We start from the raw sequence: 22,071 nt of genomic DNA, 5'->3' as shown, positions 1-22,071 counted from the left end.
ATGCGGAGAGATTGTGGCATATCCAGACACTTTCCAGTCTGCTCCCTGAGCAAACAGCTGTCATGACAGCCCAGGTCGATTCCCTAAAACCTCACTAGCGGGAAGCCAGCATCAGCAGGGTGAAGTTGGCTGCTATTCCCTGCTGATGGGAAACCGAGGCAGTTCCCAAACTGATCTTCCACAAGTAAAACAGAGACCCTGGTGGGTGCTTATATACTAAGGTGATGAGGGCCATAAGAAGCCGGATAGATAAGTGACATAACACCCACCTTTCCTTCTTGCAAGATGTTCCTCAGCAAAGGCAGGTGCTCAGCGGTGAGGTCTCGCAGTGACTTTATCCCCCGACGGTGGCAGATGGCTATCAAGTACAGGTCATCTAGCTGCAGAGACAGGACATTGTTACCACCAAAATATAACATAAAGAGCAGTTGGAGATTCTAGGTCTTAGAGCTTCACAGAAAATATAACTATACTAGTGCAGCTATGAGAGGGGTCTTGCCCCGTATCGATATGGACTGTTGTCATCCATTGCACTGCCACCTAGATTGGGCTGAATAGTATTTGTGAAACAGGATACTAGAGATCTTCCCCTCCATATACCGGGGAATGATTTCTTTGTGAATGGAGTTTCCCCCACTGTTGAGCCAGTTCTATACTTGGTCAGATACCATTAATCAACATTTTCCCCCAATCAGTAAATAATGTATTTGCAATTTCCCCCCCATCGTTTGGCCAGTTCCGCTGACACCTTTGGTATGGTAAACGGAGCAGCTAAATAAAACCTAAATATGATATAGTGATGTAGGATCAAACCTTTACGAGCACATCTTCTCTCTTCTTCCGTCCTTTGACAAATCTCTCTCTGGCCTTGAATATTCATACTTTCCTGTTGCTAATATGCTTAAATGAATTAGCAAATTGAATCACCTTTCACAGTGACACTTACTGCTTTTGTAGCACCTTTTACATGAGTATCTCATAATCAGTTTTAGAATGTTAATATCAAGTCCCACATCTCTGTGAGGAAGACAGTGCTATGACTGTGACGTTCCCCTCCGGTGTTATCTGGACCGGTGGTCTGCTAGGTCACTCCAGTCCTTGACTCTGGAGCCAGCCTTACCCTGCTCTGCTGTGAGAACCCCCACTCCCGGGCTGGTCACACACAGCCTCTGGCATGTTAGCTGCTCCCAGCTACTTGCAAGCAAATGACACTAGCCAACATCTCCAGTCCCAGACACAACCCTAGGAACCTCCATCTTGCAGTGTCCCAAGGGCCACATTGGGGTTGCAAAACTGTATGGAGGGCCCGGTAGGGAAGGCTGTGCCTCCCCAAACAGCCTGTCCCCCACCCCCATCCGCCTCCTCCCACTTCCCATCCCCCGACTGCCCCCCTCAGAACTCCCCACCCATCCAACCCCCCTGCTCCTTGACTCCTGACCGCCCCCCTCCCGGGACCCCCAACCCCTAACTGCCCCATCCCCCATCCAACCCTCCCTCCCGTCCCCTGACTGCCCTGATCCCTATCCACACCCTGGCCCCTGACAGGCCCCCCGGGACTCCCAGGCCTATCCAACCCTCCCCCGCTCGCTGTCCCCTGACTTCCCCCGCCCCGAACCTCCACCCCATCCAACCGCCCCAACAGGCCCCCCGGGACTCCCACGCCTATCCAACCACCCTCTGCTCCCTGACTGCCCCCCCAGGATGCCTCACCTCGGCCCCCTTACCATGCCCCTCAGAGCAGCATGTCTGGCAGCCACGCTGCCTGGCCAGACCAGACATGCTGCCACGCTGCCCTGCAGGAGTGCGTGGCCCCGCTGCGCAGAGCGCTGCCTGCGTGGCGGCGTGACAGCAGGAGAGGGGCCAGGGGCTAGCCTCCCCGGTGGGGAGCTCAAGGGCTGGGCAGGATGGTCCCACGGGCCGGATGTGGCCTGCGGGCCATAGTTTGCCCACCTCTGGGCTGACTGGTTGCCCTTCAGTCCCTTTCATCAGCGCTTCAGTCGCTGAGTGGTGACGTCTGTAGATGGAGGTGGAAGAGAGAGGAAGAGCATCGCAAACGTCTCTCCCTTTTATCATGTTCTTTCTTGTCTCTTGGCTTTGCTCCCCCTTCAGGGTCAGTCCCAAACTGGCCAAGGAAAGGGGGGTGACTCACTCGAGAGTCCAACAGATCCTTTGCTGCTGCCTAGGCCAGTGTCCTTTGTTCATAGAATCATAGAATATTAGGGTTGGAAGGGACCTCAGGAGGTCATCTAGTCCAACCCCCTGCTCAAAGCAGGACCAAACTCCAGTTCTGTGAGGCTGGGCTGGATTTGTCTCATACATGCCTGATGAGATGTAAACTGCCCCTCTGTTCCTGGCGAGTTTTGCCTGGGCTTCTTTTAAGCCATGAGGACACATTTTCAGCCTCATAACTATATACATGAAATTACAACCTATAACATCACTATAGCAACACTGCTCGGTGCATCATGAGCCTTCTGAAGACACATGACATAATAAACTTTGCATTGGATACCACACAATCATATATAAGGATGAACATGGGGGTGCAGGGTGTTCCCCCGAGATATAGAGTGTCACGATGACTCCCATTTTACAGCTGGGTCAAACGAGACACAGACTTGCCCAAAGCCAGAGTGAGGCAATGGGAGAACTGGAAATAGAAGTCAGGAGCCTAGATTCCCAGCCACTTGCTCGAAGCATTGTCTCCCTGCAGGACAAGAGAGCAACGTGTCCCCCTGAACAGATGTTAAGGAGATTTTTCTAAGAATTCAAAAGGACAAAAGCGTAACTTTTTATTTCAAAATGGAAAGGTCTCATGTGTTTCTGCTTGAATATTACAAATTGGGCCAGTTTCCAATCACTCTGGTTCTTGAAATAACTCAACTCTCAAGAATTAATGAGTCAATTCACAATACCAGTGTAGTGAGCTACATCTCATCTACAGAAGATGATCAGCCAGGCTTCCAGCATTGCCCAAGGTACTTGGTGAAACAAACATTTGATCACCCTTATGGACACAAGTCATTATAAATGGAAAGAAACAAAAATCTTTTTGGCTAGGTATTACATACAGAGTAACGCGCACACACAGATGTTCTCTCAAGATTCTTATTGAGTTTCAAGGGCTGTACTGGTCATAAAATCAGTTATAAAGTTCTGATTTGTCAGAACATACATACATACTATTATTAATTATTATTTGTATTCCAGCAGCCTCGTGAGACCGCAGCTGAAATTGAGGGCCCAGAAAGAGCCATACCTGAAACTCCGTCTATATTCTGCATGTTTTCTGCCATGGGATGACAAAGCTTTACACAACACAGCTTTTGTAGCACATTCTATCAACTGCCCCATGCTTCCAAAGTGTAATCCTTCATGTATGCAAACATTCCCTTTCTGTAGGGTTCTAGAGCTTGTGCTCCTTGTACTGAGTTAGCTTCTCTCTAAGGTACGGTCACAACATGTGTGTATAGAACAAATAATTTAGATGTCTAAGATCCTCTCTGCCTTTTCGCTGTTAAAAGAATTCCACCTGGCTATTCTGAAAGAGCAGTTTATTTGAGAATATGGCTCTCAGGATGCCTGCTCAGACACCCAAAGCATGACACTTCCAATCGCATCTTTTCGTTTCCAAGGCACAAAGTGATTTTCATTTCTCGACATTTATTTATCATTCTCAGGCTGACCTAGTTAGCTCAGTGGGTTCACTTTATAGCTCCTAGACAAGACAGCATATTATTGAGGCTTATTAAAATCACCCTGGGATCCCTATTGGACCTGGACTACAGACACAAAGCAAATCTCTCTCTTCTCCTTAGAACAACATCTGTATGTTGCTGTTTGAAATAAATAAGCCTATTGCTAAAAAGGCTCTGGATGATGTAATGTAAAACATTTCAGGCAACGCCTCAGGGCTCTTGTGGGTTTGAGAAGAAGTGAATGGTTAGAGAGATCTCAAACAGGCTTTTAGCAGCATGTTTAACTAAAACGCATTCCTCCATGCAAGCCAAAAAAACAACTACTGTATTTCCTAGGTATCAATTTACTCCCATTATATATGGCCTGGTGATCCTGGAGAAGAGCCTTCTAATCCAAACCTCAGCAGCTGAAGTGGATAATTAGAGACACTTCCTTCACTAGTTCAAATACTTGGAAAACTCAGCTTGTCCATGTGGGAATTCCCATTTCCCTGACATCACGGGGCTGGAACAGAATTTCACCCACAATTTCAATTTGAAAGGTATAATTACACAGGGAGGTCTGTAGCTCTGCCCACTTGCCGCCCTTGGTGAGTGGTCAGAGCAAAGATAATCATGCAGACATGTGTAATAAATCAGTGGCCACACGGAGTTTGTAACCATCCTTTACAGAGCATGCTGTGGTCAACTGGTGTGGTCTCACTGAAGTCAATGCAAGGGAACCATTAAGAAACTGGCCCTATGACTCCTTAGGCTTTATAGATGTCAGCTAGGAGAGAACTCAACCTGTGTAAAGCCCGAACGCCTTAACCATGGAACCTGCCCGTTATCTGTAATCATACTAAGGCTTATAAACTCTGTGGGTCCCCAGCTGCTAGAGAAAGATACAATTACACACAACTGGGCAGGTCTAATTCTCTCCAGCAGAGCAATAGCCAGCACACTGCATGCCCACATTGTGGGAAAAGGTCATGCAATATGTACACTGCACAAACAGCTCCAGTCTTCTCTTTACACACAGAGCATGCAATGTTTTGGAAGACTCTAGCCTTGCAGATGCTGAAGCCTGAAATCACAGTTGTAGATATCCAGCAAGAGGGTCACCTCCATTGCATTATTTACGTGGGGAGGGGAAAAAAAAAAAAGAAAAGAAGAAAGACTGTGCAGATTTCACATTTTGACAGCGAGGAACGCTAGCACCTTCTGTTCACTTTATTGAGGTCACCGACATTCAGAACAATTTCAAAGAGTAAAACAAACAAACAAGAATTCCTGCTGCAATCCACCAGCCTGAAATAATTAAAATCCACCCGTGCGTCATCCTCAATTAAAGGGCTACGTTAGCGGAACAGGACCCTGCTGAGCAGGCTTCTAAGTCCTAGCTCAAGAGATGCTTTGACAGCTTGGGAGCCATGTGGAGATGACGTAATTTAATCTAGTGGCCTAAGGCTCTGGGATGGAGCCTGCCGAGTGTGCTGATCGGATGAATCAAAATCAGACAGTTCAGAACAGATGAGTGCTTTGAAGGATCACTGCTGAAATGGTTGTTATGACAGATAGCAAGTTTAATGCGAGATACTCCTTGTACGACTCGAGATGCACTGGACTCCAACTCGTTCGGTGTTTTTCAGACTGTAATTTATTTATACCGGGTCTCTATCTTCCCCTAGATATTCTCTCCTGACTGCACATCCCTGAACTTCCCACAAGTCACCTGATCTGAAGTTCATAATTCTGCTCTTTCTGGGGGCAAGACTATGAACTGCATATGTAACCTGCTGACTGCAAGAGAGCATGCATGCACTGAAGTTTGTACAAAAGGCTCTATGATGCGTGTTTTCTTTGTCCTGACTCTATTCTTTTCCTCCCACTTCTTAGGGGATGTCCCTATTGAAGCTGCATTGTCTCAAAATAAAATAATTTATTATTTGTCTAATGCCAACAGTGTCCTAAGAATTTGAGGGCAATTTGCGATGCTAGAGTAACTTCCATCCAAGGATCCCCAGGTGTCTTGCAGACATTAATGAAACTAAACTTCACAATACCCCATGCAAGGCAGGCAAGTGTTATCCCCAATTTTAAATAAAAGCTAGGGGCCGGAAGCCCAAGCACTTTTGGAGCTCATCCCCAAAATGTGCATTAGGAGGAGGCTGTCCAACTGGGCAGAAAGCAAGTGAGAACACAAGTGCTATAGTGAGGGGAAAGCAGGTGGAAACTGGCCCTGGGGGAACCAAGGGAGCGGACATTATGAGGTATCCACTTTGAAGGCCCTGGGAGGTAGTGCGGTAGCAAGGAAAGGCAAGACAAAAATGGCTTGCCTAAGGCACCAATACACATGGGATGAACCTGACTCCAAATGGCCCTGTGCTTGTTCAAAGCCATTCACAGCCAGGGACCAATCCCTGCTTCATACGGGGCCAAAGACAAAAAGTGTTCATCGCTCTTCCTGGACAGGCTCTCAGCTGCGGGGAGCAGCTATGAATCCTGGGGGGATCTAGATACTGGAGATGGAGTCTAAACAGCTTCCTTGATCTTTTTGTTGCCTCAGTGAATCACTAACTAAGGCAGCCTTTACACATATTCTATGCTATGCATCCGATGAAGTGAGCTGTAGCTCACGAAAGCTCATGCTCAAATAAACTGGTTAGTCTCTAAGGTGCCACAAGTACTCCTTTTCTTTTTACAAATACAGACTAACACGGCTGTTACTCTGAAACCACATATTCTATGGGTTTTTAAATCTCACCAGCTGCTCTGTTACCGACAATTTCCATACGTGCAGATCACCGAGCAGAAAGGGTCCGACGTCCTGTACTAGCCTCAAGCTTTCTAACATCTCTCATGTCCCTTTCTAGCGTCCGAAAAGAGCAGAGGCCAGAAGACAGAATTTGCGTTAAAGAAACCAAACAGAGTATCCCGTAGTTTTAAAGACAGTGGAGAACTGTGGGAACAAGCGGTATTTTATGCCTGCCAGTATTTGGCAATGAAATGGAAGGGCTCACACTGCTTGGCCTTCTGCTTGGTTTTTTAAACGAAGGAGCAGGAAACAAGGAAAACAATACAACCTAGGTATCACCTGGCCTAAATATCTGAACTGGTTCCAATGATGCTGACAAACTAATTTCTCTAGAGCAGAGGTTCTCAACCTTCTTCTTTCTGAGGCCCCCGCCCCCACATGCTATAAAAACCCCACGGCCCACCTGTGCCACAGTAACTGGCTTTCTGCATATAAAAGCCAGAGTCGGCATTAGGGAGTAGCAAGAAGGGCAACTGCCTGGGTCCCCATGCGACAGGGCCCCCCCAAAAAGCTACATTGCTCAGGCTTCAGCCCCAGGTGGCGGGGCTCAGGGACCTGGACTTCAGCCCCATGCGGTGGGGCTTCGGCTTTCTGCCCTGGGCCCCAGCAACTCTAATGCTGGCCTTGATTGGAGGCCCCTCGGAAACCTGCTCAAGGCCCCCTAGGAGTCCCTGGACTCCTGGTTGAAAACCACTGCTGTAGAAGAACTCATATCAGTACTTCTAATCCTGGCTGGAATCACATGTTTCCCCGTTCTAGAGAACTAGAATTCATGCTTTTCGGAATTCCTAGATGAAAATATTTTCACCAGGGGAGCGGGGGGATGGTTAATTATAAATAGCACTTTTCATGCTGAGATCTCAAAGCACTTGTCAAAGTTGGATAAGTATCACTATTCTCATTTTACAGATGGTGAAGACCAAGACACAAAGATTAAGTGTCTTGCCCAATGTTGCACAGCAACTCAGTGAAGAAGTCAGAAATAGGATCTCCTGACTCCCAGTCTGGTGCACTATTTGCTGGATCACACTTGAATATAAGAGTATAAAGTTATTTTGCAGCATTAACTCAGAGTGCTCATGAGTTACTTTCAGTCCTGGTCCATATATTTAATAAAGTGGAACAACAGAAAGCCTTCCCCAATTTAGCCTAGTTAAATATTCTGAGGATCAGAAACCCAAGGCAAAATCCTGGCTCCACTGAAATGAATGGGAGTTTTGCCAAGATTTATATGGAGCCAGGACTGCAACCCTGGAGTCTTGTTATTTTGAGCTTTAGGGCTTAAACTCCATTTATTTGGTCCCAGGTCTTGCAGTTTTTAGACCACAAAAGTACCGCATTAAGCATATTTGGTATAAGAGCAAAAAACGTGAGTTAAGAACCACTACGTTTAAGATTATAGGCTGGACTAAGGTCTGTGAATGTCAAGATGTGCAGAAGAAGGAGTATTCATTCCAGTAAGGGGTTAAGTAGTTGCTTATGAGATGACTGTGTGATACAAGCTATGACAGTAACCTTGATGCAAGTGCAAATAGTTGAACACTCTAGAAAGAAGGAAAGTTAATTGCATCAATTAAAAGGGACACTGTCAGGTTGATTTATGTCTAATATTTAGGTTTACAAAAATGAGGTTTCACAAAATCTAAAAGTCAATAGAAATTTGTCAGGAAATACAAATAACTTTGGCTTTAAACATGCCCTGGCAATGTTTGCATAGGTGCACAAGAACCAGAAAGTGAAGTTTACTAGTAAGTCACTAAACAAAAGCGAAACTGGCCAGTCTGTTCTCATTGTCAAGCAGAGTGAAATGTAGTGTTATATAAATGATACATAATTAACTAACAACACCATTAACGATAACAGTATATTTAATTTTTCAACCAGCAGTTTTAATAATCTCAAGTGTTGTTAAAAATACAGCTAAGGAGGCTTCTTGTATGTTATTTCAAAACAGGCATTGTCCCTTTAAAGGGCTAGAGGATCAAATGAGAAGCTAACCTGTTTCTGATTCCACTTAAAATCTGGAATGAGAATGAAACCATTGGAAGAATCAGGGTTTTCGTGGATTATTCGATCAGCCTCAGCCTTCTTCTCCAGGATATTATACACCCACTGGAAAAAAGAAATACGCAGTTTATAAAGACAGCAAAACAAACAAATGCTGCATCCTTCGCCTCAAGATCTTAGATTAATTCTGATTCACTGCAAATGGAAGCTGCACTTGAATTTTAAAAAGGGCCAAATAATTTTATGGCCAATAACATTTGTAGTTAATGATCCATGAAATAATCAAATATGATCCAGGCCATCAGCCGATCACTAGAGAGGTCAGGAGGGAATTTTTCACATACGTACAGAATTGCACAATTGACTAGACGAGTTATGGGAGATTTTTGCTTTCCTCTGACCCATTGAGGGAGATTTAGGTTAGATGTAAGGAAAAACAAACATTCTAACTGTAAGGATAGTTAGAACAGGTTACCTAGGGAGGTCATGGAATCACCCCACTAGAGGTTTTTAAGGACAGATTAGACAAAAACCTGCCATGGATGGTCTAGGTTTACTTGGTCCTGCCTCAGCACAAGGGAATGGATTAGACGACCTGCTGAAGTCACTTCTAGCCCTGCGTTTCTATGACTCTATTAAGTATTGACCACTGCTGGAGATGGGATACTAGACTGGATGGTTTAATCCAGTATAGCAAATCTACATTCCTGCGTGAGAGAGCTTGGAAAGAACTATCCCTGACAGGATCATTGATGCTATGAAACAGCTATTGCTGAGCACAGCTGTTTAACGTGGCTGGGAAGAGTTTATCTAGGGTATTAAATGAGACTAAGGGTATGTCTACACAGCAACTAGACACCCGTGGCTGGCCCATTCTAGCCAACTTGGGCTTGCGGGGGTTGGCCTTTGGGGCTGTTTCATTGCAATGTAGACTTCTGGGCTCGGGCAGGAGCCCAGGCTCTAGGAACCTGCAGCAATGAAACAGCCCCTCAGGCCGAGCCCCATGAGCCTTTGCTGTGTAGACGTACTCCAAGGTGTCTGGAACAGGCACTCTTCTCTTACTAGGAGTTTTACAGCATGTAACACAATGGGACTCTGATTCTGATTGGGGGCTACCACAATAATAATTCAAAAGACTGCCAGTTGCCACAGAACATGCTGTGTGTTAGAATATGGTTTGCTCCTGCCTGTGTGGCTGGACCAACCTATTTTATAAGCAGGTTAAAAAAAAAAAAGTGCATTCGCCCTGATTTTAAACAAATTTCGATCCATCCGCCCAGGCTATACCAAATGGTTATAACACAGCTGGTCTTCCCCCACGTTAAGCCACCATGCTTTAACATGGTCAGTTTCACAGGGCAGACAGGTTCTGTTAGTGCTAATATCCATGGTCAACGTTTTATGCCATGGTCATTCCATTAATTTCTCTTTCAGGAGGTTTGCAATATGGTACGTGTGCGCGCGCGCGCTCTGTGTTTTGCTAAATGACTCCGTGGTGGTTTTGCTTGTACCTGACACCTTCAGTAAATAATCTGTAATAAGAACGGTGCTTTAAAAAGGGAGCTGGGGTCTCATCACAGCGAGACTCAGCTCAGAGGCAGAGCGAGCGAAGCAGGGATCTTGACTTTAGTATGGTGCAGCGGGGCGGCCACCCCACTCCGGCCCTGCAGGGGTTAAAAGCAGCCTTGGAGAGCCGCGGCTGGGAACAGCTAGGTTGATTGGGGGAAGCAGACACAGCTGGGGCCACACCCCAATCAGGCCACAGCTGGCCCTTATAAGAGGGCTGTGGGCCAGAAGCTGAAGAGTCTCACTCTAGCCCTGGAGTAGGAAGGGCTAGCTGCCTGAGAGTGAGGGACCTTAAGCAGAGCAGTGCTGGGGAAGGGCAAAGGGAGCGGGGGAGCTCCAGCCTGGTAAGGGCCCAGAAAGGTACTGGGGCTGCAGAGGGGCAGCCTGGGAACAGGCAAAGGCAGCAGGTCCTGCCCTCTTGCCAGTGGAGTCTTTTACAGACTGCAGTCTGCCCCAGGGAAAGGGGGCTGAATGACGACTGGCAGTAGCCACTGAGGCAAGGTGGGTTTAGAGGGTTGGGGGTTCCCCTGGGAGGGGAGACCCAGAGTGGGGGTACTGCGGGGGCAGAACCCCGAGGGAAAGGGGCACCGGGGTCCGGGAGGGACACAGGGCCAGCGGCAGGCAAGACACCGGCCTGCAGAGGGCACTCCGAAAGCTGGAAAGAGCTAATTCCCAGATGACCAGCAGGAGGCGCTGCACCAGTGAGTCTCACCACACTACAGTGGCTTTTGATACTGTCTCGCATGACCTCATACACAAACTAGGGAAATATAGCCTAGATGGAGCTACTAGAAGGTGGGTGTATAACTGGTTGGAAAACCATTACCAAAGAGTAGTTATCAGGGGTTCACAGTCCAGGAGGGCATATTGAATGGGGTCCTGCAGGGATCGGTCCTGGGACTGGTCAATATCTTCATCAATGATTTGGATGGCATAGAGAGTCCACGTATAAAGTTTGCAGATTATACCAAGCTGGGAGGGGTTGCAAGTGCTTTGGAGGATAGGATTAAAATTCAGAATGACCTGGATACACTGGAGAAATGTTCAGAAGTAAATAGGATGAAATCAGCAAGGACAAAGAGGTTTTTAAGGCCAGGCTTGAGAAAGCCCTGGCTGGGATGATTTAGTTGGGGATTGGTCCTGCTTTGAGCAGGAGGTTGGATTAGATGACCTCCTGAGGTCTCTTCCAACCCTAATCTTCTATGATTCTATGAATTGCAAAGTATTCCACTTAGGAAGGAACAATCAATTGCACACATACAAAATGGGAAATAATTGCCTAGGGAGGAGTACTGCGGAAAGGGATCTGGCAGTTATAATGGATCACAAGCTAAATATGAGTCAACAGTGTAATGCTTGCAAGAAAAGCAAACATCATTCTGGGCTGTATTAGCAGGACTGCTGTAAGCAAAACACGAGAAGTAATTCTTCCATTCTTCTCTGCACTGATAAGGCCTCAACTGGAGTACTGTGCCCAGTTCTGGGTGCCAGATTTCAGGAATGATGTGGCCAAATTGGAAGAAGTCCAGAGGATAGCAACAAAAATGATTAAAGGTCTAGAAGACATGACCTATGAGAAAATATTGAAAAAATTGAGTTTGTTTAGTCTAGAGCAGAGAAGACTGGGGCGGGGGGGAACACATGGTAACAGTTTTCAAATACATAAAAGGTTGTTACAAGGAGGAGGGGAAAAAATTGTTCTCATTAACCTCTGAAGACAGGACAAGAAGCAATAGGCTCAAATTGCAGCCATGGAGGTTTAGCTTGGACATTAGAAAAAACTTTCTGTCATCGTAGCTAAGCACTGGAACAAATTATCTAAGGGAGGTTGTGGAATCTCCATCATTGGAGTTTTTTAAGAACTGGTTAGACAAACACCTGTCAGGGATGGTCTACTTTTACATAGTCCTGCCTTGAGTGCAGAGGACTAGACTAGAAGACCTTTTGAGGTCCCTTCGAGTCCTATGATCCACCAAGGCCTGAAGTTCCCTGCAGTCCCAGGAAATTGATCATGGGACACATGGTAGTATCTGCTGAGCCCCATCCTTCCTCCCAGTTCCCAGCCAACACGCCATGGGGCTAATTCCATGGTTTTCAAAATGTGAACTGCATTCAAAAACAGTAACTCCTCACAACTACAGCTGAGCAGCCACCTTACTGAGAAGAGGGAGCTAAAAAATAACCTGAGACCCTAGCAAAGGAGATATCACCATGCCCTTCTATTGTGTTTTATACAAGGACCACAGATCTCGTCACCAGCATCTCAACTTCTACCAGTGAGGCATTATCCACATTTTATAGAGGAGGAAACGGGACCTCCCAAGACTGAGAGCAAGTCAGAGCTGGGAATAAGACTGTTGTAATAATTGGGGCCTGACAGGCCTACCCCAATTGTGAGCCCAGCTGTGGAAAAATGGCTACAAGTTTATAAAATCACCGTTCCACTCACGATAACAATTGTTGCTGGGGAAAAGTACAAAAGGGAAACTCCATTAGTCCAAACAAAAAGGTTTGCTGTTATAACTCAAGGACTGCATTAAGATCACATCTGGTACACAGAAGGAGTGGGGGACCAGAAACCAATGGACCAAAATTTGTTGTGTATGGAAACTGGAGAAAATAATGAGGGGATGGGCTATTCTTCCCACCATTCCTTTTTCAGGGCCTTAAAAAATCCTAGAGGCTGCTTGGAAACAGGTGAACCAAACGAAGTGAGGTTTGGCATCGTGGCTGCCACCCCCAGCAACTCCGGGGGTCCCGTGACACTACTGGACCTTCATCATCCTGATCCTGAAAAGTTTCTTGACCCAACTGGGCCAGAGACAGCGACCCAGGGATCATTGCCACCTCCAACGGCTCCAGCTAAATCCCAAACACCACCTGGCATGAGAGACTCTGGATCCTGCTGTCACCTGCTCTTTCATGTGCCCTTTTCCTTCTCCGCTTTATTTCTTCTCTTTCCAATCGCTCTCTTCTTTGCCTCCTGTTTAACAAGCGTCTCGCTTAGCCAGCCAAAGCTGCATATTTTGCAATGCTCTGCGCCTGTTACTGGAAAGGCAACTACAAGTAATGCCTACATAGTCTGAGGCTGGTACAAGTTTGCCAGATCTTGGAGTGGTTGAGAAGACCCATATGCTGTACCTGTGTTCCTCCAGTAGTGAGGCTGTAAGTGAGAGCTTCACAGACAGAAGCTGCATTTTCTACCTTTGCTATGCATTTCTTTCCCTTTGTGTGTGTGTTTGTCTCGTTTCACCTTAAAGGAAGCAGGATTAGACTTTAACAACAACAGCAAAACCAGCACCGGGCCAGCTCAGCGAACGTCTCTTTTTCCCTCCTGAGAAGGACAGTTTTCATCAACTTTAATACCATTTAACCGACTGTCAAGACAGGGGGGGTTTCCCTTATAAAAATTCCTTCCAGCTGAAGGGAAAGGAAGTAAGAGCTATTGGTTAAAAGGAAAGCCTTATTTAATAACTTTACATTTCAATAACAGTTTTTCCTTCTTTTTCTGTATCTTTAATAAAAAGTTTAAAAGATTTTTAATGGTGATTTTGCCCTGGGACTGCGCAGGTCAAGGTCGCTGTACTTGAAACCCTGAACCAACTTTAACTGTTGTGTTGTATCGTGGGGGTTGTGTTAACACCATTGACTCTCTGGGCCCATTCCAAAGAAGTTAACACAATGGCATGCCCAAGTCTAGACCCTGGCACCTGTTTTAACCACAGGGAGTCAACAGCAGAGCTGAGTACAGATGCCAGGAGTCTTCACATCCCCAGTCACCAGTTTTAATGACCACCAAACACTGCCTCTAGATTGGGGTCCTGGTAAGCCAATCCCATCCTACTGCTGCATTGCGTTAGTCCGTCAAAGAATGGGATCATTTCAAAATGAAACCCTTCAGCAGTTTAACAACACAAGTGCCTAAGGCATTCCAATACCTGGGTGAGGAGCAAGGGATACATGCTCAGACAGATCCATTAGATTGGTCTCCCAATGCCGATTAACCCGTATGACAGCAAGAGAAACTGGCCTGCAACCTTGGAGACTAGACCCCACTGCTAGTGCCATTCTAATGTCACCTTTCAAGTAAGCTGGCCACTCCCCACTTCAGAACTGCAGAGCTTAAGGCAACAGATGCAATTTGGGGCTCTATAGAGCACCTTTCATACCCTTATACTGTGCACATGCTTTCTACGAGACTGTCAGAAGAAGAAAAGCTTCTGGGTCAGTTTAACAAGCCTGCTTCAATCTGTGGCATGTGACAAACATCGGCCAGTCCAGCTACATTGAGTGTGAGGAGGGGGGATCCCTGTCGAACACAGCTGTGCTGGCAAAAGCCCATACTACTTCCTGTGCTTTTCACAGTATAGCTTATTTCATTCATGCGGACTGGGATAAGCTAAACAGACCCAAGCGCCCTTGTGCTGGTATAAATTGCGTCCACACAGGAGCACTTTTCCAGGAAAGTATATTGATATAGCTACACTGCTCAAGTGCAGACATGGCCTAAATCAATCTGCAAAGTCCATTTTGTTTTGTGAATGCCATTTTGATTGTAAGACCGCACCATGCCTACACATTTGCCTTTTACCTTACATCTTGTGCTGGAACCTCCAAGGTGGAGTCAGGAGAAATTCCTACACCTAGCAGAGAGCTAAAAAAGGAAAGCTATTAACATGGATGATCTTTCATTGAGACGAAAGATTCCAAACCAATGAGCTGGTCACTGCCCAGGAGAACCTGTTCCACCTGATAGGCTTGTAACCAAGCAATGGATCAACTGAGGAGGGCCTAAGCAGCGCAGGATGGTCATCTGACAAAGGAGACTGGAACTTTATAAAAAGGACTTGCTGGAGCAAGGCCAGAGCCAGAAGCAGATAAGGTTAAGTAGGAGAAGAGGAGGAATCCTGCACCCCCTGAAAAGACATTCACCAAAAAGCCACTGATCAAATGTTAACTGGCTCTTGGATTGGGGAGGAAACTGAGGCAGGGATTTGCATGTATGTGTTATTTTTCCCATAGATCTGTATCTCTCTTGTGCCATCTTAGAGAGAGAGAGAGAGAGAGAGAGAGAGTGAGTGTGTGTGTTTAGAAATTCCTTTGCAGAGTGCGTGTTACTTACTCACATGTTGCGTAGATCCCAAAAAGGGGGAAACTACAAGCCGGAAGGTCCATACCGTTGGAGGAACTCTGGAGCATGGAGTAGCTACTGGGGAGGCTTGGGAGAACCAGCACTAGTTTGAGAGCTCAGGTAACCCACCAGGATTTCCAGCTCAACTTAAGTGCAAAACCAGGGGGTTGTGCTTATCTTCAAAGCTGGAGCCTCTGCTTGCTGATTTAAGAACTTTAATGACTTGCTCTGGCCATTCACATTTCTCCTCTCAGCAACTACACCATCCTTTACAGCTCCACTTATGTTATTTGGCTTTTTGTCTGACAAGATCCTGCTTCTCAGAAGGGATACAGGGCCCTAGACAGTGCAGAGGAATGCCTCCTACTGGGACACTACTGTCGAAGGACAGCACTGTTTGGAGGTGCCTAGCCTCCTGCTGAGGAAAAGGAAGAGGACAGGAATTGAAGGCAGAGTAGGAAGCTTGTGGATGTGGGGACAGATGCTTGTGAAAGGCAGACCTGGTAGGTTATCTTTGTGCTGTCTGGGGATTGAGACTCTGGCATTCCTCAGCTCACACTCAGAAGGGAGGAAGCCGTCTACCCACCTGCACTGGGGTTCTAGCCTCTGTACTACTGTCAGAAACGCAGCATCTAGGGATGCCTCTTGCAGCAGTGTTGTTCAGTGGTTATAGTACCTGGCTTCAACCCAGGAGATCTGGGTTCCATTTCTGTTCTGCCAATGCCTTCCTGTGTGACCTGGGGAAAGTCACTTCCTCCCTCTGTGCAACAATTTCCCCCATCTGTAAAACAAGGATGAGAGAGACTTACGTGCCTTTGGAAAGTGCTTTACAATCTGCAGATGAAGACACTGTTTGCAGTGTTGTATTGAAAAGGTTCTCAGACTTTGCATCACCTTGCTAGCCCTCATACAACTGTAGGTGGCTACTGTGCATTTGTTCTGGACATCGCCTCATTTCCTTTTTTGCAACAGATGGTGTATGTTAAATAGGCTGAACAAGCAAGGGGGAGTTCAAACTCCCGGATTCTATCCTAGTTCTGCAAAGACTTCCTGGGAAAGTCATCCCCTGTGGCTCAGTTTTCCCATCTATAAAATGGGTCAAATCCCTTTTTCTTCCTGAATTCGTGCCTATAAAGCTCAGTGATACTTAGAAAAGGAACAAGCCATTCAGCCATGTTTGGATTCTCTTGCTTTAAATTCCAGTAGGTTTATAAGGAATTGTCAAAAGCAACACAGTCAGCTCCCCATCACTGATGTGTATCTGTCCTATACTGCAGCTCGCAGAATTTAAAAACATCTTTTTAGAAATTATATCTGGGGCTTGGTTTCTTTTAAGTGAATTGCTGCAAACATTTTCTTGGGTTCCTAGGTGATGCCCTCAGCATTAACTGCCTCTTTAAAAAGGCAGGTAAGGTACGTAGTAGAGTTGGGCTGGCAGCTGAAGATCCATTTTAGTCATTTTGAAGCCACAATTCTGTCCTATCAAACTCCTACTAGTCTACATTGGAAAACAAGATGGTCCTGTGTGATTAAAAGGGGATCAGCTGATCATTTTTAGTCTACCTGCATTAGACACTAGAAGATGCCTGTCCAGAGACAATTAGTGCAGCTACAATGGGGACATTGCTCTAAAATTGTCCACGCCTTGAATTCAAGATTCTTCTGTCTGGAAGGATGGAGACTAAGGTGGAAAACAGACTGTTTTCCAAAGGATGGAAACTAATTTTTTTTACACCCTTATTTTGTCTGCTCTACTGGTTTCAACAAGAGGAAGAAGAGGACGAGAGACTGCAGTATCAAAAGTGGATGGCTAGGGTATACAGTATAATAAAACTACGCTGGGGGACCTCTCTCAGTTTACTTGAGATAGACCATCAGATGTGCCTTGGTTACTCTGCTTTCCAGGAGGACAGTACAACTCACGAGTGCAGACTGGAATATATACAGTTCAAATGGTCACAACAGAGAGGGTTAATTCTAGTGTAGTGCCAACAGCAGCCAAGTCCAGGATGCTGACAGCTGTCAGAGTAAAGACATGGAGAAAAATGTTTGCTTTAGAAAAAAGAAAAGGAGTACTTGTGGCACCTTAGAGACTAACAAATTTATCTGAGCATGAGCTTTCGTGAGCCACAGAGTGAGCTGTAGCTCACGAAAGCTTATGCTCAAATAAATTGGTTAGTCTCTAAGGTGCCACAAGTACTCCTTTTCTTTTTGCGGATACAGACTAACACGGCTGCTACTCTGAAACCTTTGCTTTAGAAAGTTACAGTAATCTACACAAACATCCTCTTGTTTTCTCCCCGCTAATAAATGCCTATTGTAGATGATTGGTGCTGAAGTTTGATGAAGCTGGCGTGAGAGCTGAAAATTGTACCAGACAAAAGGATATGAGACAGGAGAGTAATTGAGAGCACATTGCAGCCTACAAAGTGGCCTCTCTCACTACATGCAAAGAAGTCCAGCCATGTTCAGCTGTAAATGATTAGAAAAGAAACATCACAACAGTTACCCTGTTCTTAACTGCTTCAGTGCTGCGGAGGGTAGTAGAGAAACATGGACAACACCCCTGGCTGCCCTGGGTACCAGGTACAACGCTGATCGAGCCCCAGCATCCCAATGAGAGATCAGCACTTTAGAGCAGTAGTTCCCAAACTTTAACAACCTGTGAACCGATTTCACTAAAATGACAAGTCTCGCGAACCCCCGCCTAAAAATGAATATTTCCAGGAATTTTCTCCTTTACCTGAGCATAAATTATAAAAGCAGTGATCTTGGAAATATAAATTTTTTTTTGTCATGCTTATTACACACTATTAATTAATATTTATCATTACCGGATTTTTATTACATTATGAAAACAGCAACACTCTTCCAAGATCTCACTTTCGTAGCTTGTATCACTTTGAATAAGCCTGTTGTAAGACAAGGCTCCTGTGTTTCGTCAAGGAGTATCAGAGGTGAAACAGCAGGAAGGTATTTAAGAAGCCAACTCAAAGAGTTCCTCCTACACAATCATTCAGGTCTTGAGCAGTCCAGGCAAACAACGTACGTTAGAACAAAGCTTAAACTTGTTCTTCATAATAATTTTAAAAACAAAACAAGCTGCCTATTTAATTTTAAAAACAGCAAAAAAAATCCACCTCCCTTTCCATTTCTTATGAGTCTTGAAGTTTAAATCCCCTCAGTGTGATAGGTATGCTTGCTTTGATCTGCTTCGTTCTTGGAAGTCCAGGGGCTCCGGGCCGCTGGCCCTGTGCTGCTCAGGGTCCCTATGGACAACTCTGTCTGCCATTAGGGAATTTTCTCCCCGAGAACCCCCAGTAACATTTCGCAAACCCCAGTTTGGGAACCACTGTTTTAGAGAGAGGTTATTTCTAATGTATTGCCTCAGTGGACCCTCACCTGTGGTCCTACAGCAAGGCATGCAACTCCCTCATCAGGAATCAGCCCGGGCAACTTCACAAAGGAAAACACATGGAGGCTGCAGCAAAGAGGGTGAGGAACAGTTTGGATTGGGGGCTGGTTTTGATTTTATATCAGCTGCTGTTCAGATTAGACAGGAGTTAATTACTATCCTCACTTTTAATGCACTTTTCAAAGCCCTATGCAAATATTACCTAATTAGAGTCAATGTTGCATTTCCGGAATAATTACTCCTACTTCTGTGCAATCAGCATAAGTTGGTCCCAGCAGACTAGTAGAATTGTTTTCCTCGACTCTGAGAAGGTCTGAAGTGTGATTGCAAGTGGGGCTGTTCAGTCAGAAGGTGGGTAAGAAAGGAGAACAAACCCCTTGCTCCAAAGTGACCCCCAAAAAAAAATCTGAAGAAGAGACAGAAATCATCCAAAGTGGTGGGTTTGTGGATACTCAAGACTGTATTTCTCTGCCCTGGTGACCATCATCCTAGCACAGGACTGAATTTTTCCACACAATATATTCTAATAGTAAGTTAGAAACTCAGAGGTTCAGAGCTTGTTTCGAAATAGTAACATAAAGGACCAATAATGTGTTGCGATGAAGCAAATCAAGGAGAAAGATTACAATGCCTCACATTTCTTTCCAAAATATCCCAAAAAACCGTAAAAGGCAGCCACCTCTCGAACAGAGGGTGGCAACAACCCACTGGGCAGCAAACTACCTCACTGGAGGGATGATGAGAAGTTTTGGACAGGCCATCACAGCAAACCCTGTCTCATGAAAAGGATCAGGGGGATTTCAGTGTCCAGCCACAGCACAGGTGTTTAGGGCCTCATCTGAACGAGCCTGACACAGTAAACTTCAAGAACTCAATTATTATCCGTATTGCACAGGGAGCACAGATCACGACCTGACCATGCTAGGCGCTGTACAAACACAGTACAAGAAGATAGGCTGTAAGCTCTCTAGGTCAGAGACAAGGGACAACAGCCGGATACAGACACAGAGAGAGGAGTACAAAGAAACAGTGAGGCAATATCAGTCAATATGATGGGATGTGGTTTCAGCACACCAGCAGCCTAACCATTGTCAAGTTTTTTGTAGGCCTCACAGGAAAGGAGAGTTTTAAGGAAAGGGCCTTAGAGAGAAGACAAGTCATTTGTGTTTGGTATGCTAGCGAAAGAGGAAGCCGTGGAGAGTTGCAAAGAAAGGGGCGAAGTTTACACCAGTATTATGCAGGCAGAATGGGCAAGATTTAGACATAGCCCTCTATAGAGACTCGCATCCAGGTTAAGATGAAGATGATGCGGAGGTTATGGTCTTGAGCGACAGGGAGGATGATGGTGGTGTCCATGGTGAATGTGCAAGGAGGTAGGGGAGAGGGCTCAGAGGGAAAGATTAAGAGCTCAGGGCTTATCAACACTTACAGTGCTTTAGCGCTTAGTGAAGATGCTACTTACACTGACAGGAGAGCTTCTCCCATTGGTCCTAGGGACTCCACCTCCCAAGAGGCAGTAGCTATGTCAACAGGAGAAGCCCTCCTGTCAACATAGTGCTGTCTACACAGGGAGTTAGGTCAGTAATAACTGCGCTCAGGGGAGTGGATTTTCACATTCCTGATCAACACAGTTATACCGACATCAGTTTGTAGTATAGATCAGGGCTCGGATTTAGCGAAGCTGAGCTTAAGCTGACGGCTGGAAATCCATGAGAACATGTCAGAGATACAGGGCAAGGTTTGAGTTTAGACATAGGGAGAGAAACCCAGCAGAGTCATCGACAGAGACTATAGTTGACTTTAAGTTTGCAGATGAGATTACCCAGAAATCAGGTGCAGAGGGAGATGAGAAGGGACCAAGGACTGAGCCCTGTGAAACCCCCCCTCCCCTGAAAGCTGGAGGGGGATGAGGAGGATCCTGCAAAGGACATACTGAAGGGGGGAGTAGAGAAGTAGGAGGAGAACTAGGAGAGGACAGAGTCAAGAAAGCCAAAGGAGAACAAGATATCAAGAAGAAAAGCATGTCAATGGTATCAAACAGCTGTCAAGTCAAGGAGGAGGAGGATAGAGTATTGGTTCTGAGCTTTGGCCTGGAAGAGGGCATTAGCAAGTTTGGCTAGAGGTGTGAAGAGGGAAGGAGTTGGATTGCAGAGGGCCTAGACTGGAATCAGAGGAGGGGAACTCCAGACAGCATATTCAATGAGCTTGCAGATGAAATAGCTGGAGAGGCAAGAGGGGCTAAGATGTGGTTCAGTTTTTTGAAAGATGGGAGAAAAAATGTGCACATTTGCACCGTGAAGAGAAAGAACCAGAGGGGAGTGGGAGGTTAAAGTGAGAGTAGGGGATGAGAGTGGAGTTGAGGGAGATCAGGAGATGGGATGGGATCAATGAGGCGGGTGGAGAAGTTAGAAGAGGAGAACAGATGGGAAACTTTTGTACCAATGATGGGAGGTGAAGGAGGAGGGAGTGGTAAGAGGGAAAATGGGGAAGGTGGCCAGAAGGGAGGAGATATCACGATTTATCTACCCTTGAGCTGAGCCTGCCAGGAGCTGAGCCTGCGAGTAGAGGAGCTCATGATTGGATATTTTCAAGAGCTCGCCTGTGCATGTCAGCGCAAGCTGACAAAGGCAGCAGAGTGCTGCTTCTCCTCCTAAGACTCCCACAAATTCAAGTTTTCATGTAGGTATTTGGCTCAAAGACAACTTTTTATTTCTGGTTTGTTTATCTGAAGAGCGCGACGGGACATCTGCTGTAACATCATTAAGTTTGTCTCACACTTTGCAATTTTAAACATCATCAACAACATGTGCTCCCATGTGCATAGCTAGAGCAAGATGGTGAGAGAAAAAGAGACATCAGAAGTTACTAAGAGAGAGACTGTGTACAGGAATTTCAAATTCAAGGTAGCTACCAAGCTAGGGGAAAATTCTATGGATTAGAAGCCAAGGGCAACCAAACCCAGGCTGAACAAATGATGTCTGACAAACTGACAAGCAGCCAACCAGTACTGCAAGGTCTTGGGTGTATCAACCTTTTCCCCCTCCTTAACTTCAGAGTTACTCCAAATCCACACCAATCCCACCCAGACTAGAATCTGGTCTTATTTATTCAAACTCAGCAGCCAGTGCCTCACAAACTAGAACCCAGGGGACTATGCCATTGTCCAAAAGGCTCACCCTCACAGACTGTCTTAGGAAACAGCTGGATGCCCCAGATCATACTGGGCCACAGAGGCAAGAACCTACCATACCTGGATGCTGAAGCTCTGGGATTGTATAAAGGGCAGCGTAATGTTCTTGTAATCCTCCCCAGTCTCGCAGATGAGATACGCATCTTGGCGCAGATATTTCTGAAGGTGTTTCTCGGTGGCTGGATACACCACTGTGGTTTTTATCTCTGGAAATAAACAAGTTTACAATGTTATAATCAGGAGAGACTAAATCTAAGTTCCGTCCTG

General features: G+C 45.9%; 1 protein-coding gene across 2 annotated transcripts in view; it reads right to left on the bottom strand.

Annotated features, from left to right (window-relative positions):
- Positions 1-22,071, bottom strand: part of DCPS (decapping enzyme, scavenger) — a 64,822-nt gene that overhangs the window by 4,483 nt on the left and 38,268 nt on the right. For both annotated transcript variants that reach the window (XM_037882531.2, XM_043533893.1), the window contains exons 3-5: positions 21,865-22,010; positions 8,494-8,607; positions 270-380 (exon numbers count right to left, since the gene is read on the bottom strand). In XM_037882531.2, the coding sequence (XP_037738459.1) occupies positions 270-380; positions 8,494-8,607; positions 21,865-22,010 (371 nt within the window). The remainder of the gene's footprint in view (positions 1-269; positions 381-8,493; positions 8,608-21,864; positions 22,011-22,071) is intronic.

Source organism: Chelonia mydas, chromosome 22 (assembly GCF_015237465.2).
Source record: "Chelonia mydas isolate rCheMyd1 chromosome 22, rCheMyd1.pri.v2, whole genome shotgun sequence".
Taxonomy (NCBI): domain Eukaryota; kingdom Metazoa; phylum Chordata; order Testudines; family Cheloniidae; genus Chelonia; species Chelonia mydas.
The sequence above is the reverse complement of the archived record's forward strand: the minus strand, read 5'-3'. Positions and strand labels throughout refer to the sequence as shown.